Here is a 21384-nt window from a genome sequence, read left to right as displayed (position 1 = left end):
AGCAGAGGCCGCGGCCGCCCCGAGAGGAGGGCGAGGAGCTCCGCAGGAGCCCGGGCCGCGGGCGGGCCCTTCCAGGGAGGCAGAAGCCCATCCATTAGGGCCGCTCCGGCAGCCAGGCCGGCGGCACCGGGGCGCGTCCGAGCCCCGTCGCTTCCTCCGGCCGAGCGGGCTCCCTCCGCGCCACAGTGACGGCAAAGCCGCAGCGTGGACCTGCGCTCCCGCCTCCTTCTCCTCGCCTTGCCATCCCGGGACTTCTCCGAGCCCAGGTGCCGGCTCCGCTCCCGGGCACCTCGCTGCGGGTCCCCCTGGCTCCCCATCCTCCTCCTCCTGCCCGCCAGGTTGCGGGGCGGGCGGCGGCTCCTCCTTTTTCCTTCACGTCACAGTGTGCGGTATCGCACACATGCCCCTGCACACACATTGCACACATCGTACAAACACACCGGGCATCCACACTGTATACACCCATCGTACACCCACACTGTACACACACCCCGTACACCCACACTGTACACACACGTACGCACACGCGTCTCCAATCAGACGAGCGCGCCCGGAACGGCAGCTCCGCGCAGTCCCCTCACCGCTCCGCTCCGTTCCGTTCCACCCCGCTCCGGTGAGTGCGGTGCCGACGGGGACGTCCCGGGACAGGGCGGTGGGAGCGCGGCCACGCCGCAGAGCACGGCTGCAACTTTCCACTCGTAGCTGCGCGCTGGGGCCGCAGCAGCTCCCGCCTCCTCCCGGCGGCTCTGCCATAGGCGCAAACTTGGGGGCTCGGCAGCCGCGGCGGAGTTTGGAGGGGAGGAGATGAGAAGGAGGAGGAGGAAGGGGCGGTGGGTGTGCGGGGCGGCGCTGAGCGGGGCCGGGCCGGGCCGGGCGCGGAGCTAGCGGCGGCCGGAGTACAAGGAAGGTGGGTGCTGGCGGGAGCTCCGGTAAGAACGCTCCGTGCGCTTTGAAAGTTAATGACGGGGGAATTTTACGTGTCGGGAGCAGAAACTGGCGGCCGTAGGTCGGGTACGAGGCTACCGGCGTTGGAAGTGAAGGCTCACAGCCTGGCCACAGCCCGGCTCGCAGAAGGTGTGCCCCGCTGCTGCAACCCCAAGAGCTTTTCCTGGGGAGCAGCAGTTACACCAACTTACCGTGCGGTTTGGTAACAGGAACCAGGTGGTTGTGGAGCTGGCTGAACTCTGTCGTGTTTTGGTTGGTGTTTTTTGTCTCTGAGTAAATTGCTGAAACCATACCCGTTAGTCTGGAGTCGTGTTTTAATGTGCCAAGTGTATTTACTTATTTCTTCAGTATGGAAAGAAAGAGGCTTTTTTCCTTGTGAGGAAACAAAAAGTCACAGAACAGCAAAGATCTGTCAGAAACTTATTTTTTTTTTCCTCGAGGAGAGGCAGTGGCAGCTTCTCTCTCATTACAGAGTGAACAGGCTCATAGTGTTAGAGCGAGGCTTATGGAAGGAGACCTTAAGGTGAGCTTCCCTTGAGGTTAACTTACTGTGTCCCACTTGAGGATCTGCTCCACTAACACCCTCTGAGTTATTCCAGAGATCTAGTTCACAAACCAGCTTGTTTCATTTTGTCTTAGGCAAATTTCCCTCATAACAACCTTTCAAAATAAATACGTTTCCTTAATGATAATATTTTTGCATTTGATAGCCTGAGAGAGAAACAGCTGAAGGGTAGATATGGTAGATAGACTTGTGATTGGAGCGGACATGGTGAACAGAAAGAGCTTCTTGCACTCTTTCAGGCAAGAACTACAACAGTCAAGTGATACTGAAAGGCAAAAAAATGAAACAAGTGAAAGTGGGGTTTTGTGCATCATACTCAGGTCAGCTGTAGAGTGTTTTGGCTCTGCCCCTACTCTACTGGATGCCATAAAACTCATGTGGGTTCAAAAGCAACCGGGTGGAAGAAATCGAAATTTCAAGAGAAGTAGAAAGTTGTAACCACCTGCTTTGGGTGCTGCTGAGCTGTGAGAGAATAGAAAAAGAAAGAACGTGGAGAAGATGGTGGAGGATACTTGTTATGTTTTTCCTCCTCTTTCCAACCACCTGCTTTCAGGTACTTTGAGACAAATTCCTGGACTGCATGGGCCCGATGGGTTTGATGTGTCTGTTCTTCCATGCAGATAGCTTTTCTGAGATGGTTGTAGAAAGGGAAGTGAAATTGTGCTGCATTTGTGCACCTGGGGGTTTTGGTCCTATACATCTGATATTGATGGGTTTTGTTCCAGTTCCTGTGTATCCTCTATATGCTACCCAGCTGTAAAAGCATTTGAAGATCACTAAGAGCCCTGGCTAATGCTTTCTGACGTGAGTCTTATAAATGAACAATTCCTAAGGTCTGTAACTTTTTGGAAAGCAGCAATGGTGTGATAGGGGGTACATTCCGGTTTGAATTGCTTGTACTGACATAACCCTTGTGCTGGGATTACACTGGGAACGCAGGAAAGGGACTAGGCACTAAACATGTTTGTGTACTGGGCTGTATACATTTTGTGGATGACAGCCTATACTGAGCATGCTATTTTCTGGCCTAATATGCAAATTATTCTAGTCAGCCAATAGGCTGTCTATGATGATCATAAAATGCCCTAGTGGCTGAGAGCAGATCCCTGAAATTCTTCCGAAGCAGTTCAGGTAAGCTGGGAAGAATTAACCAAAGTTAAAATTAAAAAGCACAGAGTCGAAGCTTTGTCCCGTCGTGTGCCATCATTAGGTAAAAGAAAACACTGAGTGCTGATGCACAGGATTCAGGGAATCCCAGAACATGTTGAAACGTTGGTTGAGAGCAAACAGGTAAATTTAGAGATTCTTTCTCACATGGATCTTGTCAGCCTGGCAGCTCTTAGCCTGGCCAGATATGGATGGGGGCCTCAGCAGGCATCCACAATGTACAGTATGATTTCAAGAGGCTTTGTGTCCACCAACGGGGCAGAGCAGAGCATAGCATTTTCAGAGATCAGCAGAAAGACTTCAGGAGAGGGCGATGTGGGGATTTTGTAAGCACATTAGCTGTTGATCAAAGCAGGGAGTGGAGCACCAGAGGGGTGCTGATGTACCTGCTTGGCCATTAGTCTTGGGGGTTACTGTGTACCTACGTGACAAAGTGACTTCATGTAGGAAGTGGGTAGGGAGCATGAGCTGTCCTGATGCATGCTGAGGAAGTGAGTTTTGTCTCACCAACAAATGATGCTTAAGAGAACTCTAGCAGGAGCTTATGGCATTTGTGTAGCTGTTACAGCTACACGAAGGCATCTGGAGTCATACAGTGACTCCAGCTTTTGAATTCTCCCAGGAAATATGTAAAGGAACTAAGAGAAGCAGCAGATGAGTCACAAAAAGCTCATTTCTGCAACATAATTTTACCAATTAACATTTTCTACCACTGTACCCCTCCCACCACCCTGAAAAGGGGTGAAGTGAACTCAGCTACTCTCATGCTACATTGCATCGTGTGCATACAGGGAGTGCCAAATATTGAGGGAATTCAGAAACTGTTTCCACTGTATGAAAATGATGTGCTGGGCACATTGAGCTAAGGCAGGACTGGAGGATCCCATGGATCTGTAGCACTCAGACCTCTCTTTGGAGCCTATGAAATCAGCTTGCTCCTGCCACACTGGAGGAGAGACCACAGATAACAAGCTCCATAGTACAGAGATGTGTGGTTTATAAATCCATATGAGCTGGAAGGTTGATGATGAGGAGGAGGTTGGTGTGCACAGCACTGTGGTCAAAATGCAGGTGGAGAGGAGGAGAATGCTACATATGCCAAACAGTACATTGTTTAGTTCCCCAAATTTCCTTGTAACCGTCACACACAGGAGGCTTAGGTAAAATAGCACCAAAATATATTTCTTGCTGTATAAGAGACATCGTATACTACATGAGATAGTTACATACAGGTGAACTTGCAATGCGGAGTGTCATGTCTCAACAGAGTTTCAGAAAGCGTCACCAGGACCACGGGAGTCACACCAGCAGTCCAAATTTTGGGCCTTGGCTCTCTGGCAGAGCTATTTTACCTGTGAAGGGAACAAAGCCTCCCAGACCTGAAGCCTCAGTACCTGAAGTACTGTGTGAGTTTTGAACTTGGTGAGGCTTTTGAGAGAGACTCCTTGTATTTGGGCACTTTTCTGTCTCTCCCCAGGTCTGCTGTAGAAGGAAATTAGGTTGCTTTGATGTAATCTCTTCTTTTTATGATGTTTTCTTCTCCCCATCATGGCACTTTGAAATGCTATGCAAGTAGACAAAGGTATAGGTTTATTATACAGATAATGGCTTCTGCAGCTTATCACACAAGCTGCTTCCTGTTTTTCAGCTAACATTTTCCTCTTTTCTTTTGTAATCTGTGCAAGGAGTAACGTTGTCCCTGCCACTTCTGTACAGCTGACTCCATATGATCTTGAAGCACCCGTAAAGGTGAAGACTGTGGGCACCCCAGCAGGATGCAGCAGTCACCAGGACTTTGTTTGGCCATCAAGCTGGTTGTGCCTGGGTTGATCTTGGACAGAGCATCTTGAAGAGCTCTGCAAGGAGAAGAGACCACAGCAAAGCCCAGGAGGTATGTTTGTAGCTCCACTTGAAATGGTCTTGTTGATCATCATTTCACAAGGTGACTTTGGCAGTGAAGACTTTGACTGGAAGGGGGTAATTTACAGTAGGGGCTTGCAGGCAGGAGTCTGCAGACAGTGTGGTGGAGAGGTGAAGGAAATGGAGGAATATTCTGAGCTGTTAATGGGAGCTTTTCTGCAGCGCTGTGCAGTCTTTCCTGCCTCCCTGTCTAACAGGAAACTTCCACCCCATTTTACAGTGCTGCTCCTTGCCAATGTACACAACTGCTGGCCCTTCAGGGCTGATATTTACGTTTTGCGGTAGTCTGGGGGTAAAGGTTAACCCTCTCTCCACCGTGGTAGTTGTATTATTTCAAACTCTCATATCAGTTGGAATGAAGCTGTTAAACTCTAGATGGCTCCATATTAGAAGAGAGTAAACTCTGTTTACTGGTTGGTTTTGTTTGGTTGTGTTTGCTGGGTTTTCTTAATTATTTTTTTAATAATTTACTATATATTTTTATTTACATTGTTTTTGTCTTGACTTATGCCTTTATGGTACATTATGTCCTTTCCAAACATTGATACTCCCATCTCTTGAAGTCAGAGAATTTAAACATTCAACATACAAGCAATTGGGCTTGAGAATTTTCATGGCCGACTATCCCTGGACTTTCCACAAAGTTCCTGCTTTAACAGAGCTGCAGATCCTCTGACTAGCAGGACAAAATAGTTTGGGATGTACCAAGGGATTTTCTGAGAGATTTTTCTTTCCAGGCCTCCACCAGAACAGCTTCCATCAAAAGTTATTGTAAAGCAGTTAGGTTTAGTCAGGGATGCAGAGGAGCCAGGTTCACTTCTCTCATGTGCTGCTGTCTTCTTGTGTGACCCTGCAGAAGTCACCTGCCTCTTTTCCTGTCCAGAGATCAGAGAGATAGACTTCCTTTACCTCAACATATCTGTCTGTGGGACATAGATATGCAGGATTTAATGTCAGATATTTTACTGCAGTTGTGGGGATCACTGATGTACCGAAGGCAACTAGAAAAAGGCATCCAGCCTTCTCTAAAGATAGAGTTGGGACTGAGTGGCAGGCAAACAAAACAACTTGCAGTCAGCAGAGCAGGTTCTGTTAGGAAACACAGATCTATGTATCCCAGGCAATGAGGAGTCATGTTAAGCACTGGGACAAAGTCATATGTGATAACCATAATTGCCAAATCTTTGCAGAGCCTGTGTTTCCCATGAATGTGGTGAGAAGCTGCCTTTCCTCTTGCAGAAGCACAAAACAGGCTGTGGTAAACTGTAGATTTTTGTTGTTTTTCCTTAGGGCACTGTGTTAAGTCTTCAGAGTCTTAAAATTGGCAGGCTTATAATTTAATTAGGCTTGGGTCTAGAAGTAATGACGTATTTTTCCACATGTTTTAATTAGAGGTCCATAAGGCAGCATGTAAGTAATTGTAGTTACTTAGCTCTTTAGTTGCCCATCATTTAGAGGAAATCTAAGTATTACATTAGGCAGGCCAAAACAAGAGAGCGAGCTGTGTGGACTGAGGCTGGTAGTGGGTGCTGCTCTGTTGCAGGGGCATGGGCTGAGGCTCCAGTGTAGGGAAAGTGGGTGGAAAACCAGACAAACTCGATAGGATCAACTGATCTAGCTTTAATGCCAATAAAAATTACTCCTACAGAAGCTGCATGATCCCTATCAGTAGATAATTTTGCAATGGAACTAACCAGCTATCAGCAGTAAACACTAGCACATGAATAAATTAACTTTCCCAGCTAGCAGCATTGAATAAACAAGTAGTTTAAAGTTTAATTCAGACAGACAAAAAAACTCAATCACTTCATTACTTTTCTCCTTCCTTAGCTTCCCAGGAACACCGTCCCCTCTACCTTCCCTAGAGATCCACGAACTGACTTGATTTGTGTAGAGTAGAGAGAAAACCAGAAGGAATTAACTGTGTTTGCAGAGTTGGTCCTGCAAACAACTCGATCAAATTTGCATTGCTGTGTGAGCGGGTGTGTATTAGGCAAAGATACTTTATCAGGGAGAACTTTTCCCAGAGTGTTTTTGCCTGGAGGAGAGGGAATTGTTCCCATAGCTCCTGCTATCATATGGTAATAGTGTTGGTTGCAAATACACCATGACCTGGTTTCCAAGGAAAGGCATAGACACTGTTTTTGCCTCCAATGCCTCTGAGGGAAGTAAGTAACAAGTGAGAGAAAGCCCCTGTTTTACTGCTCTCTTTGATTTTTTTTTTTTTTGGTTGTTGTTAAAGCTGCTGACATGAAAGCACTTACATGCATTGATCCCTCTCTCCATTCTTCTCTTTCATTATTTTCCAGCCTCAGTTCTGCTGCTCCTATTCTCAGGACCTATTCCCTTTTTATTTTTTTAACCTAAGTGATATGCAAGGAGCCTGGTTTGTGCTGTGTATCAGCAGAAGGGTTTCTCCATAGGGGAGAGAACAACATAGTAGGGCAGAAGCACTCCTGCTCCTCTGCACCTGCTCTCTCTGTTTTCTCTCCTTCCACAGACTTGCATTCAGACTTGTCCTTCTCATCGAACTCTTGCTCTATGGCAAGCACACAAGCAGGTTGCTCCACGACAGCATTCATATAGAGTACTATATATTTCCAGTCCACTGGGAGGGAGTACTGCCTACTCACAGCCTGAATTTTCCAAGAATCCTTATTCGGATAGCAGCCAGTGTGTCTTGTCACTTCCCACTTCAGGTTACCCACTCTCAGGCTGGTTGTGTGGTGTGACAAGCAGGTGTGATGACAGAGAATGAGATGATTCCCACCAGCTGGCCATCTGTGCAGGACACCAAAATCATTTATGGCAACTGTTGAGAGTCACAGACCTCTTTGATGGGTAATACTAAAGTAGAAAAGTAGTATAAATTCAATAGGGCTACACATAAGGGAGATCACAGCTTTCGTATTTCTGTAGCTCAATGTAGTTAGTGGTTGAGCTTGAGCTTTTGCTATCTACTCAACAGGTCCTTCAGGGAGGGCTGGCAGAGGGCAGACGAGAGGGGCCAGTGGACATTGCCTGGTACATACCTTGTGTTCCTCAGGGAAGTTGCAATGTTTGCTGTTGCTGTTGCAGGCAGGGTACAAGCTTACTCAGGTACCCCTGCCTGCATGTCCTGCTGCTGAACCTGTTGCTTTCAGTGCTGCCTGGAGTGCCTTTCCATCTTAACGGGTCAGATCAGCCTGCTCTGAGCAAAGATCCCTCCTGCGTCCCTTGATAAAACCCAACCTTCAAAGTGGGATTTTCATACTTACACCTTCAGGAAGGCTTCTGATGCATCTTGGCTCCACCAGGCTCTGGTCTTCCTGTGATGGACCAGGCTGGTTCATGACAGCTCCACCCTTCAGGCAGCATCTGGGGAGCTCACAGGCTCTGTAGATCCACCTGGCAGCTTCTGCCTTTAATCACTCAAGTGCTCATGTTTAGCAGAGCACAAGCTACATCAGAAAAGACACAAAGGAAAGGGAATGAAGTACTGGGAGCTGCAAAAGCCTTTGTAGTCTCAAAGTGGTTGACAAGCTGTTAATAAATCAGTGTGATCTGAAAACAAACTGGGAACACCTCTGCAGTGCATAGGAAAGGTTGAAAGAAGACCATAGATTTTGATGAGGCCAATGGCACATTTGCCCCTTTTTGGACCAGTTACAGCAAACTCTTACTTGGGTACTTTTTAGTTACAGATGGTCTCTATTAAAAGTATCTTGTCTGAGCCTTCACTATTCTTCATGGTTGAGTTTACCCTATGGGAGCTTTTGCTAAGTGGGAAGAAGGAAAAAAGAGTAGATGTTAAAATGTAAATACCCATAGGTCTTTGACTTTAGAGTTACAGAAAAATAACCTTGAATAATGCAGCTATTACTTTAAAAGACAGCTTTTTGGAAATTGCTTTATTCCCAAGAAGGCTGTTTCCCATAGCCATAGATTAGTCATTTGAGAAATAAGAACAGTCTTCTGGAGGGGTTGGGGCTGATTCTTCAGTGCCAGGGGGATCCACTATCTATTTTGCCCCAAGGCAGTCAGCTTTCATGATAGGTGATTTATACTGCTGGTAACAGCGGTGCAAGAGGTTGTTGACTATGTGGACTGCAGGTAAGACTTGCTGTGCAGAGCAAGAGAAGTGTGAGAGTTGGTAGTTTGGTTTGCTGAGGGTGAAAGTAGCTGCATATTCCTGACATTGGCATCACTATGTTGCGCAGACTGGGAGCTGCTGTTAGTCCAGATACATTGGGTTTATGCAAACAGCAGAAATAAATATGTGAGCAGCAGCAGTAAAGCCCTGGGCTCTGTAAGGATCCAGGGCTCTCCATATGTAATTCATTAGGGTCTTAGTAAAGTGGAAACATGCCTTCAGAGCGGCAGCATGAGCCCAAAGCCTGCCAATTTCTCTGCACTGCTGAAGGAAACCTGTTTGTTTCTCTGGGTTGCTCAAATCCTTCCTTAACCCTTTATAAAGGGGCATCCTAAAAGAGAGCTGAATCCACTGTAACCCTGGTGGATATGAGCCACTGGAGGTCAGCCTGAGCAAGAGCTTGTTTCTCTGGGCGGGATCAGGCTTGTGCTGACCAGAGCAGCTTCCAGGCTGGCTTTTCTCCACTGCTCCCGAGCACCTCTCTGGCAGGGAGGAGATAGTCGGTGCTGCTGGCAGAGGATCAGGGTCAGGTGCAATGCTGCTACCCACCAAAAGCTTCACATCACCAAGGCTACATCATTGCAAGCGGAGCTGGCAGAGCTCACGATGCTGGGCTTTTGTCCTGGCTCCTGTTTGTTGGGGCAGTGACTTCCTGGGGAATGCTTCATCCAGCCCATCTTGCACCCTGTGCTCTGGGACAAACTGATGGCCCTTTGCAGTTCCTTATGTCTTTCCACCAGCTGTGGAGAGGCCTCAGATAATTTAGTCTGGCGAACTAAGCGAAATGCAGATTTCTCCAATGGAAATCTTCACAGTCTAGCTGTGACTTAGACTCTAATGTGACAAATAGATAATGGGTCTGTTAATCAGACTGATGCAGGTGTTTATTCTTGGCCAACATGGAGAGGGTAAAATCCACGTTTTTTTTTAAGCAAAATTACAGAATCACAGAATCCCAAGGGTTGGAAGGGACCTCAAAAGATCATCTAGTCCAACCCCCCTGCAAGAGCAGGGTAACCTAGAGTACACCACACAGGAACTTGTCCAGGTGGGCCTTGAATATCTCCAATGTAGGAGACCCCACAACCCCCCTGGGCAACCTGTTCCAGTGATCTGTCACTCTCACAGTAAAGAAATTTTTCCTGATGTTCACATGGAACCTCCTATGCTCCAGTTTACACCCATTGCCCCTTGTCCTATCACTGGGCATCACTGAAAAAAACCCAGCTCCATCATCCTGACACTCACCCTTTACATATTTGTAGATATTGATGAGGTCACCCCTCAGTCTCCTCTTCTCCAAGCTAAAGAGACCCAGCTCCCTCAGCCTCTCCTCATAAGAGAGATGTTCCATTCACTTAATCATCTTTGTAGCTCTGCACTGGACTCTCTCCAGCAGGTCCCTGTCCGTCTTGAACTGTGGGGCCCAGAACTGGACACAATATTCCAGATGCGGCCTCACCAAGGCAGAGTAGAGGGGGAGGAGAACCTCTCTTGACCTACTAACCACACCCTTTCTAATGCACCCTAGGATGCCATTGGCCTTCTTGGCCACAAGGGCACATTGTTGGCTCATGGTCATCCTCCTATCCACCAGGACCCCCAGGTCCCTTTCCCCTTCACTACTGTCCAGCAGGTCAGCCCCCAACCTGTACTGGTACATGGGGTTGTTCTTCCCCACATGCAAGACTCTACACTTGCCCTTGTTGAATTTCATCAAGTTCCTCTGGGCCCAACTCTCCAGCCTGTCCAGGTCTCGCTGAATGGCAACACAGCCCTCTGGTGTGTCAGCCACTCCTCCCAGTTTAGCATCATCAGCAAACTTGCTGAGGGTACACTCAGTTCCCTCATCCAGGTCGTTGATGAAAATACTAAACATCACTGGTCCCAGCACCGACCCTTGAGGGACTCCACTAGTCACAGACCTCCAGCTAGATTCTGCCCCATTGACCACAACTTTCTGCCTTCTTCCTTTCAACCAGTTCTTGATCCACCTCACTACCTGATCATCAAGCCCACACTTCCTTAGCTTATCTATGAGGATGCTGTGGGAGACAGTATCAGATGCCTTACTGAAATCAAGAAAAACCACATCTACCGCTCTACCATCATCCATCCACCTAGTTACTTGCTCATAGAAGGCTGTAAGGTTGGTCAAACATGACTTCCCCTTGGTAAAGCCATGTTGGCTGCTCTTAATGACCCCCTCATCCTTGATATGTCTAGAGATGGTGTCAAGAATAAGTTGTTCCATCACCTTTCCAGGGATGGAGGTAAGGCTGACTGGTCTATAATTACCCGGGTCCTCCTTCTTGCCCTTCTTATAGACTGGTGTGACATTTGCTATCCTCCAATCCTCAGGCACCTCTCCTGTTTCCCACGACTTACCAAAGATGATGGAGAGTGGCCCAGCAATGACCTCCGCCAGCTCCCTCAGCACCCACAGGTGTATTCCATCCGGACCCATCGATTTATAGATGTCCAGATTACTTAACTGATCCCTAACCCAATCCTCATCCACCAAAGCAAACTCCTGCTTTATCCTGACTCCTTCTGGGGCTATAGGAATCTGGGTCCCCCAGGGAGAGTCTGCAGGAGTAAAGACAGAGGCAAAGAAGGCATTCAGCACCTCTGCCTTGTTTATATCCTCTGTCTCCAGGGCACCCACCTCGTTCAGCAGTGGGCCTATACTGCTTCTTGTGTTAGTTTTACTCGCTAGGTATTTGAAGAAGCCCTTTCTATTGTCCTTGACCCGACTTGCAAGATTAAGTTCCAAGGAGGCCTTAGCTGTCCTAATTGCTTCCCTACATCCTCTAACAGCTGTCCTATATTCCTCCCAAGTGCCCAGCCCCTCCTTCCATAATCCATAGATTCTCTTTTTCCATATGAGTTTGCCCAGCAGTTCCTTGTTTAACCATGCTGGTCTCCTGGCTCCCCTACTTGACTTCCCACTCATTGGGACACTCTGATCCTGAGCTTTGAAGAAGTGGTCCTTGAATGCTGACCAACTATCTTGAGCCCCTTTACCACCTAGTTCCCTTTCCCATGAGACTTCCCTTAGCAATTGATTGAAGAGGCCAAAGTTGGCCCTTTGGAAATCCAGAATTGTGGCCTTGCTAGGTATTCTATTCCTCCCACACAAGATCCTAAACTCCACCATCTCATGGTCACTGCAGCCCAGGCTGCCATTGACCATCACCGCTTCGAACAGACCCTCCTTGTTGGTGATCCAGCAGCGCTCCTCTCCTAGTTGGTTTGTCCACCATTTGCATTAAGAATTTATCAGCAGTGCACTGGAGGAACCTCCTAGACTGTGAATGACTGGCTGTGTAAGTCTTCCAGCAAATATCGGGGTAGCTAAAATCCCCCATGAGGACCAAGGCATGTAGTCGTGAGGCTGCTTCCAGTTGCCTGTAGAAAGCCTCATCAACTCCTTCATCCTGATCAGGAGGTCTATAATAGACCCCCACAACTGTATCACCCGTACCAGCCTGTCTCTTAATTCGCACCCACAGACTTTCCACTTGCTCCTCATCTGCCCCTGGACAGAACTCAATACGTTGTAGTCTCTCTCTCACATAAAGAGCAACTCCAGCACCTCGCTTTGCTGACCTATCTTTCCCAAAAAGGACATAGCCATCCATGACCACATTCCAGTCACGTGAGCTGTCCCACCATGTCTCTGTAATTGCCACCAGATCATAACCTTTAGACCGCACACAGATTTCTAACTCCTCCTGTTTATTCCCCATGCTGCGTGCATTGGTGTACAGGCATTTCAGGGAGCGAGCAGAGCACGCTACTGGCACCCTTGGGAGGCGGGAGGTCTTCTGGTCTTCATTAATACTAGAACAATGCCCCACTAGTTCAAACCCAGCTACAACCCCCTTGCACTTTGAATCTAACCTGAAGCTCTGTGAGTGAGCTCTGCTAACTCTTGCCCTGGTACCTTTTAGGGTTAGGGTTAGGGACAGGGCCTATACAACTACCCTTTCCCTCAGATGGAACAATAGATTGAGAGTCCTCCCTAGTCCGCCATCCTTCAAGCCCTACCATGTTTCTCTTGGGCTTGTCCCTAACAGGCCCAGTTATCTCCCCTTCCCCCTTCATATCTTGTTTAAAGCCCTGTCAATGAGCCCAGCTAACTCCTGCCCCAAAAACCTTTTCCCCCTCTGGGACTAGTGTATCCCACCTGCCACCAGCAAACCAGGTGTCTCATATAGCAGCCTATGATTGAAAAACCCAAACCCCTGCCTTTGGCACCAGTCCCGTAGCCATACATTAATCTGCAGACTCTTCCTATTTATCTCTTCACCCTTGCTTCTAACAGGTATGGAGGCAAACACCACTTGCTCTCTAGACCCTCTAACCAGCTGTCCCAGGGCCCTGAAGTCTCTCTTCATTGCCCTTGCCCTCCTTGTAATAATTTCATCACTGCCAACCTGAAAAAACAGCAGTGAATAGTAGTCAGAGGCTGCACCAGATCAGAGAGTTTCCTTTTAACATCTCTAATCTGAGCCCCAGGTAGGCAGCAGACTTCCCTGTGGCATGGATCAGGTCGACAAATGGGCCCTTCTGTGCCCCTCAGAAGGGAGTCACCCATCACAATTACTCTTCTTCAGTGCAGAGAAAGGAGAGGAGGATATCCCTGAGAGCCAGGGTTTATGCAGGGGCTGTATAACTCAGGGAGGATCTGGACAGAAGACCTATGCACGGTGAAGATCTAGGGCTCCTGCCTTCCTTGGCTGTGAAAACTCACCTTGATTCCTGTTTGCAGGAGCTGGGGTGACTCCCAGAGGGGTGGGAAGGGGAAGGGCAGGCATGGGAGAAAGTCCCAGGCTCTCATGATGGATCTGCCCCATTCCCCTCTCAACACCCAACAGCAAAGTCCCACAGCCCAGGCTGCACTGGGGTCCATGTGGGAAGGAGAGGAGAAGGAATGGGGTGCTGTGGGTGTTGCTTCCTTCCAATAGAGAGGTGCCTAGTTGAATACAAGTATGACATGCTGCAGTCTGCTCGCAAAAACTCCAGACTAGCAATGCTTCAAGGATACGCTTGGGGAAGTCCACAGGGTAAGTGCCTGGTGGTTTGTAGAAATTATTTCAGTCAGTGGAGCTATAATTAGAATTGTTTTTCGGGTTTTTTCCCACCCTCCCAAAAGAAGCCCTAGAACCAGGCTTTAATTAATGAGCCTTAATGAGCCTTTCCTTTGGTTTCACCTTGCAAGATTTAACATTTCAAGCAATTACAGCCTTTCAGTAGGAATTCAACATTTCTGTGTTGTTGTAATCTGTATTGTAAAAGCCAAGGGAAATATCTACTGGTTCAAATTGCTTCTCTGGCCATTATAGGTACACTTTACTTTTAATTCCGTGACAGTATGAGCTCAGATGATTTGTCCAAGCATGTTGCCTATGGATAGTGTACAGGTGCAAACACTGCTTTTCATGCCTGTAATGTGCCCACTGTAGGGGTTTGTACACTTTTGGGTACTCTGCAGCTTCGCTGGCTGTTGATTTATCTTTATAGATTGCCAACAGGAGCAGCAGCTTTTCTCAGGAAGATAAAGTTCTGCACATCTGGCTGATAGCAGCTGGAAGTGACCATTGAGGCAGCAGTCTTCACAGGTATTCCCTGTGATCAGACCATACTTCACTTCCCCGAACTTTTGCTGTGTTACTCATAATACATATACAAATGTCCATAGTCAGATATGTGTTATTTCCTCTGTTCTTATTTCTCTATTCTCTCTCTCTTCCCCAGTTGCCTCAAGTCAATAGAAACCAATGGGTAATTATAGTATATATCCTTACATGCATTTTCTAGCACATTTTTTCCTTCAGCTTGGTCTTCTTTTCTAGTGCTTCCTTTAGCTGGCCATAGCTTGGTTCATAACTTTCAACACTTTGAGTACACAAGGGAGAAAGCTTATCCTCTGATTCTGTGGGTTTTGTAGGGTTTTATGAGTGCTATGTGAGCCACAGGAGAGCTGCAGAATTCTTCTGCAGCCTCCTTATAGACAAGACATGCACACTGGGTTGAAGCACAGAGCAAGGAGTGGAGCTCCGCTGCCCATTTGAAGAGTGCCATGTTATTTTCTGGTCCTCCTGCAAGTGCAACATCACACAAACAGCAGAGCCTGGCTGAAGACTGCCTTGGAGGTGAGGTCTGAGAACCTCAATTTGAGAGTGACACAGGTCAGCCTCTGCCCTGTTCTCCTGGGAGGGTTTGTCCTGCTGGCTAATGCAGCACAGAGTTCAGCGGAAGGACGACTTGATCTGCGGCTCAACTTTTTAGAAGGGTGTGAAATTCTCCCACCACCTTGTTCCTTCTTTTGCGTCATTGCTCAGCTTGCTGAGTTGCCAAAAGCAAACTATGCTAAGTGTTTGAAGGTGTAAAACTGCCCAAAACAGCTCTTCTTGCAGGGAGAAAACTATGAAAAACAGGCAGTGAAATACATCAGTGGAAACCCCAGCTGTTTTCTGGGTGGGATACAAGTGTTGCTGTCATGGATCTAACTAGCAATCCCTCTTCTGGTCCAGCAGTAGATAAAAGCAGATTCAGAGAACAGAGCGAAGGTCACAAGAAACATTTTTATTGGTAAAAATTTCCTGTCAGAAGTCTTGGCAGCTGGTAATTTCCTGATGTTGTGATTCCAGGGAATTCAGCTTTCTGTCCATATTTATGTATCGGCAAAGGCAACTCTGGAAACTCTCAATAACCAGCTGATTGCCTAATTTCTTTTTGAATCTTGCTGAGCTCAAGGTCTTTAAGGTACCTTATTACAAACTACAATTGTGTTGTGTAATAACGTGTTTTCTTACACAACACAAATGTGTTTCCCTTCTATTTGTTGCATGTCTTTTTAATCAGAACATCCCTTGCTTTACAGAAGCAAAGGATAAATAAAAACACCCATTTACTTTTTCTGAATCATTCAGTACTTTGTATGCCAGCCAGTAAGCACCCTGACCAGGTTAAATGCTGTGTATGTGTCTGTATAGCCCAGCTGTGTAGTATGTGTTGGTTGCAAGATGAGATCAATTTCCATTAATTTTCTCAGGAGTCTTCTTGCATGTAAAAGAGAAAATGCAAACAATTTACAAAACCAGGCACAATGGCAATGCCAAGCTTCCTTCCTAGTATAAAGTCTTTGTGCAAAAAAATGGAACCTCGGTTCTGTCTATACTATGGTAGCACTGGAGAAAAAGAATACTCATGAGCAAGATAACCAGAGGTGGCATCTGGTCAGTGCTACCTAGGTGGGTGTTTCAGGTGATTCTAGGTGCCTGTTGCTGTCTGCCACATGTCATTCATTTCCTCCTCCAAAGAAGACTGCAAGTACAGTACATTGCTATGCCTAGGAGGGGCTTTGAATGCTGCATGTGGTAAGAAATAAGAGTTTGGTGCTTGAATCAAAACCTGATGAGATTTGTGGTGGCTCTTATGTCCCACAGGATTTTATTCCCTGGTCTTATATTGTACCTCATGAAACCTCAGTCTTTTGTAGGGGCTAACTTTATACTGTTTAAAGGCAAATGACCTGTGCCTAAAGAGCAAGGCTGTTGCCCTCGTATTAATGTACCAAGCCTGGCTGTGGATTGCATTGGCAGTTACAACAAGAAAGTATGAATTTAATACAGATGGAGCAGGAGCAACAGCAGGATATAGGTAGTGGTTAACTACGCTTCTGGACAGATGTTCCTTAAGGTGTGCCTAGGAGTGGTTGGGATCACACGTGGCCTGATTCTGTGTGGACCACTGCTGGTGATGGTGATATAATGTGTGTTATGAAAAACCAAACCAAAACCAAACCACAACAAAGCAAACGGATGGAGTGGGGGATGTAATTGCTGGCTCCTGATCCTCTCATCTGACCGGACACTGGCCCAGATCAGTGGGAGATCCTCCCTAAACATGGGATTTGGTGGAGGAGCTGACATTTCTCACCGATGATCCTTAATTCCTTCCTCCACAGGGAATTTGAGCCATGTTCAAATTTTCTGGATTTCTTGACCTCCTTTTATGGCATAATAGTGTCTTTTGGTTGGCAGTGCCAACAACCTTAGGAATGTTCTGGTAACTCAGTGTGGATCCTTTGCTCATCACCTGCAAAGAGCAAGTCCTCAGTGCTGTGCAGGTGATTTCTTGCACATCCTGGTCCAAGTCCAGACCACACTGGGCTCCAGCAGTCTGGATTACTAGTTTCAGGCAGGGAGGTGTGGCGCTATAGCGTTTTTGTTGTTTTGCCTAGCAACAGAATATTTGGCACTGGGTGGAAGCTGGCCAGGGCTACCATAGATAGAGCGGTTTGGAGCAGTGGAGGATGTGCTTTCCCTTTGCACTCCCTTTTGTTTGTCCTGGCTCTCTTTTTGCCTTTGGGAAGAAGGCAGAGGGAAAAGGAAGATTTGGTCCCTGAATGAGGTGAGCCCTGTTCAGCCAGGAGTGGTAAGGTTTGTCCTTGGTAACTAGGGAGACCACCAGACAAAGGCACAGAGTGGGCTTCACAAGGAGGTCTTACCGCACAGGTCTTCTCACTCCAAAGAAAAAACAGGGGCAGATTAGCTGTGTTTCTCTCTGCAGGGCTTCCAGCACATGGCTGGAAGCCTGGATTTGGTTAGAGGCAGCTTCTGAGAGTGACTTTTCTCCAGGAACATAGGTACAGGAAGGATACACGTAAAGGGGACACCTGGATTAGACATCGAGCTGGGATTAGTTTGGAAAAGAAGTGAAGGAAAACACCTGCTGGCCAAGGGAGAAGGTGGGATTTCTTGGCTTTGTGGGGGGATAGGTCTGTTTTTCTCTTTGTTTGTACCTGGAGGTTGCTTGTAAAACCTGTAGAGACCTGCTGAGCTGTCTTCTGCAACATAGGTAGGTGTTGGCTTACCCTGCTTCCTTTCCTGGTCTACACCTGGTGCCCCCAGGTGAGATAGGGATGTGGCATTTCCTTATCCTTTCTGTTGCCCCCAGAAGAGAAATATCAAAGAGAAAGATGCGCAGGGAAAGTCAAGGAGAACATAATAATGAAGCAGCTGTACCTTAACAGGCTGCATTTTAACTGAAGCTACAGCTTGCGAGACCTGACATTGGTGGGAATGGTAAAGATGCCTGAGTTAGTCTTGCAGCAAGTGTTGCATGTGCATCTCTATACTTAATTTTACAATGGGATCTGCAGACATCTGAGCAACTTCTGGTGACCCCACCATTTTATTCACTCTGAAGCATTCCGGAACAACTTCTTCTCAAGAGAAAATACTGTGAGCTGTTCAATCTAGAGGCAAAGTAGAGTTAGTTTAAGCTAATCAGAGCTAAGTTTAGTGCTGCACATGAGTGTGGGCTCCGGTCTAATTTTAATTTGAGAATCGCTACAGTGCTGCTTGCACTCAGCTGGTAAAGCTATATGGAAAGATGATCACTGTGTTTAGTTTTTATTGTGGTAACACCTCAACTGCTAAGTTGCTATACAGAAATGTAACTAAATACACTGCTGCATAAAAAAGGGCTGTGTGCGTTTTTGCAGTTGAATCTGAGAATGTGTCACACGGGAGAGAACAGGATGGCTGTGCTATTTCTCATTACTACCCTTCCTGCCCTCAAAGGTTACACTATGTAGTGATTCCAGTGTATGGAAGTCTTCATCCATCTCTCTGTTCAGGGTAGGTTAGCAATGTTTTCCAGAACAAATCTGGACAGAGGGAGGATGTTGGGCTTGTCAGACCCTTTGGGGAGAGGACAGGAAGGAAACTGATTTCCCCTTGGACATCTTCACAGGCCAGCTCCAGTGTTGGAGACAATGAGGATGCTCTAACTGAATTCTAAAGTTTTCTGTTTAAAATACTAATATCTATCCTTAAGCATGCATTCTTTGCAGACTCACAAGAGCTCCCCTTGCTGCTCCCATTGAATCCCCTGGAGTTACTCGGGAAAGTAAACAATCCTTCCTACTCACTTGGAGGACAGTCATGTTTCTGCCAATGCAGGGGTTGTTGTACTTCAGTTCGTGACTCATAAGAAATGAAAAAAAAAGGTTTGGAAAATAAACAGTGGGAGTCTTGTTCCAACACTGTTGTTTAGCTGGAAATTATCTGAAATCCAAGTTGGTTTATTGCCTTCAGTCAGCTAATTCAGGCAAATGAAATCTTTGACTATTACTATGGTAAAGTCTGACTCTCAATTAACATGATGATTAAGAAGAAACTGTGTATTTCCAGTGGCCTGTCCTGCTAGGATGTTGTTTATCCCGTAGACAGACCAGAGTGCACATGGCTTTGTTAGAACCTGGAACTACCTCTGATGCTTTGCTTCTGATTTAAAATACCATCACGTCTGTGTTTACTTGCAGGATGAAGAGACACAAGTGTCCCTGCAAATGTCCCTCACGAAGGAAGATCCTGATCCTGTGTGTTACGGGGTGGCTGATAGCACTGCTGAAACTCCTCCATGTTGAAAGACACTTTCTTCCTTTTAAGGGCATTTATTTGGTTGAGCCCTTCTTAAGCACTTCTTCTTATGTTAGGAACAGGTATTCCTACCTAAGAAATGAGTTCCAGTATGAAATTAATTGCTCGTCTATATTTGAACAAGATCCCCATGAAATTGGCAAGAGTTTAGAGATAAGAAGAAAGGAGATAATAGATTTAACTGATGAAGATGTTGTCGCAATGACAAGTGCTTGCCATGTGTATCGTTCTCTTAGGAAATATGACCTAAAACCTGTTTCTCCAGAGGAGGAGAGTTTTCCAATTGCCTACTCTTTGGTTGTTCACAAAGATGCAGTAATGGTAGAAAGACTCATACATTCACTGTACAGTCATCAAAATATTTACTGCATCCATTATGACCAAAAAGCAGCAAAAAGTTTCAAATCTGCTGTGAACAATCTAGCTAAATGTTTCCCCAATATTTTCATTGCATCGAAATTGGAGACAGTGGACTATGCACATATTTCACGGCTGCAAGCTGACTTCAATTGTTTGTCTGATTTGATGGATTCTCCAGTTCCCTGGAAGTATGTTATTAATTTGTGTGGCCAAGATTTCCCTTTGAGGTCAAATTTTGAGTTGGTGGTTGAACTGAAGAAACTCCGTGGAGGAAACATGCTGGAAACTATAAAGCCGAGTAGTAGCAAAAAAGAACGATTTACTTATCACTATGAACTTATGAAAGTGCCTTATGAATATGTGCAGATGCCTGTAAAAACCAACATTTCCAAGGATCTGCCACCTCATAATATCGAGGTATTTGTAGGCAGTGCTTATTTTGTTTTAAGCAGAGAATTTATTCAATATACTCTTAGAAGCTCTCTTGCAAAGGATTTTTTTGAGTGGTCAAGGGATACATACTCTCCAGATGAACATTTCTGGGCCACTCTTGTACGTGTTCCTGGGGTCCCTGGGGAAGTTCCAAGGTCGGCCCAGGACATAACAGACCTACAAAGCAAAACTCGTCTGGTGAAATGGAATTATCTCGAAGAACATTTGTATCCCCCCTGCACTGGTACCCACCTTCGCAGTGTCTGCATCTATGGGGCTGCAGAATTAAGATGGCTTCTGAAATATGGACACTGGTTTGCCAACAAGTTTGACTCCAAAGTGGACCCTGTCCTGGTAAAATGCTTGGCAGAAAAGCTGGCAGAACAACAGAAAGAGTGGGTATATTTGTCGTCTGATAAATACTTTCTGCACATGAATTCTATGAATGCCTCTCTATAAGCAGCACTGTCTTCCCTGCTGTCAGTACTGTGTGCTGTTATGGCACAGCACATGAAGTTCCTCTGCCTTGACCTGCTGCAGATTATGGACAAGCGACATCTGTTCTGCCTGAAGTTCAGGGCCCTGGAGAGAAAGGCGCCTGGCCATTTATTTATAAAAAGTCATGCCTCTCTGATTAACTGTGTTGTAGATTGCCACAATAGTTCTGTAACTGTTCTTCAGGGTGATTCTGAGAGGGTGAGGTTTGCTTTTGGAGGCTCTGGTGCTGTCTGTCCCAGTAGAATATTTCAGAGACGTGTTTTGCATCAAGTGTGTTTGTGTTTTTCTGGGAAACTCCAACACATCTGCCTGCCTGGTTCATTTTTCTTCACTTTTGTTTTTCCTAAAGGTATGAAACAAAGACCTCTCTATCTGCTACCTCAGGAAAACTGGAAGTGCCCACCTCATGGACAAAACCAAGAGGTCAGCATGACACCAAATGAGCCATGTGCCCTTATCTGAAGTCCCAAACTTCCCATCTGTGGGAGCTAACAAAGATCTTTGCAATGTGAATATGACTGGACAATATAAGGGAAAGATCCTTAGATACCACAGTGTCCATAGTGTTGTTATCCCAGCGCATTTGTGCATTGCTTTTCCTTCTGTGAAGCACGTGCTTGGGTGCTATGCCTTGCCTATGAAACTGGTGGTGGTTGAAACAGAATTATGTGCTCTTATTCTTCAAAGGCTTTTACAAGCGTGCCCTAAGGGCAGTCACTGCATCTCCATAGAGTAGATAACCATGCCCAAAGGAGGTCAATCTTCATTTCTATCTTTGCCCATAGAAATAGCCTCCTGTGAAATCCCAGTCATAGAATCATAGAATAGTTAGGGTTGGAAAGGACCTTAAGATCACCTAGTTCCAACCCCCCTGCCATGGGCAGGGACACCTCACACTGAACCAC

The 21384-nt window shown here is 46.4% G+C and overlaps 1 protein-coding gene across 1 annotated transcript; it reads left to right on the top strand.

Moving 5' to 3' along the window:
* Positions 1-862: 862 nt before the first annotated feature.
* Positions 863-21143, top strand: GCNT4 (glucosaminyl (N-acetyl) transferase 4). Its single transcript, XM_061475785.1, has 3 exons — positions 863-907; positions 4366-4568; positions 19072-21143. Exon 3 carries the CDS (start codon positions 19073-19075, stop codon positions 20438-20440), a length of 1368 nt encoding a protein of 455 aa, XP_061331769.1. The 5' UTR covers positions 863-907; positions 4366-4568; position 19072; the 3' UTR covers positions 20441-21143.
* Positions 21144-21384: the final 241 nt, after the last annotated feature.

This window comes from Pezoporus flaviventris, unplaced genomic scaffold (genome assembly GCF_033815535.1).
Source record: "Pezoporus flaviventris isolate CSIRO_AGI_PZ_B2104156 unplaced genomic scaffold, CSIRO_AGI_Pfla_v1 ptg000090l, whole genome shotgun sequence".
Lineage (NCBI taxonomy): Eukaryota > Metazoa > Chordata > Aves > Psittaciformes > Psittacidae > Pezoporus > Pezoporus flaviventris.
This window is presented reverse-complemented; position numbering and strand designations above follow the sequence as displayed.

Coding starts and splice junctions, on each gene's coding strand:
- GCNT4 (XM_061475785.1), top strand. CDS start 19,073: ATGAAGAGACACAAGTGTCCCTGCAAATGTCCCTCACGAAGGAAGATC.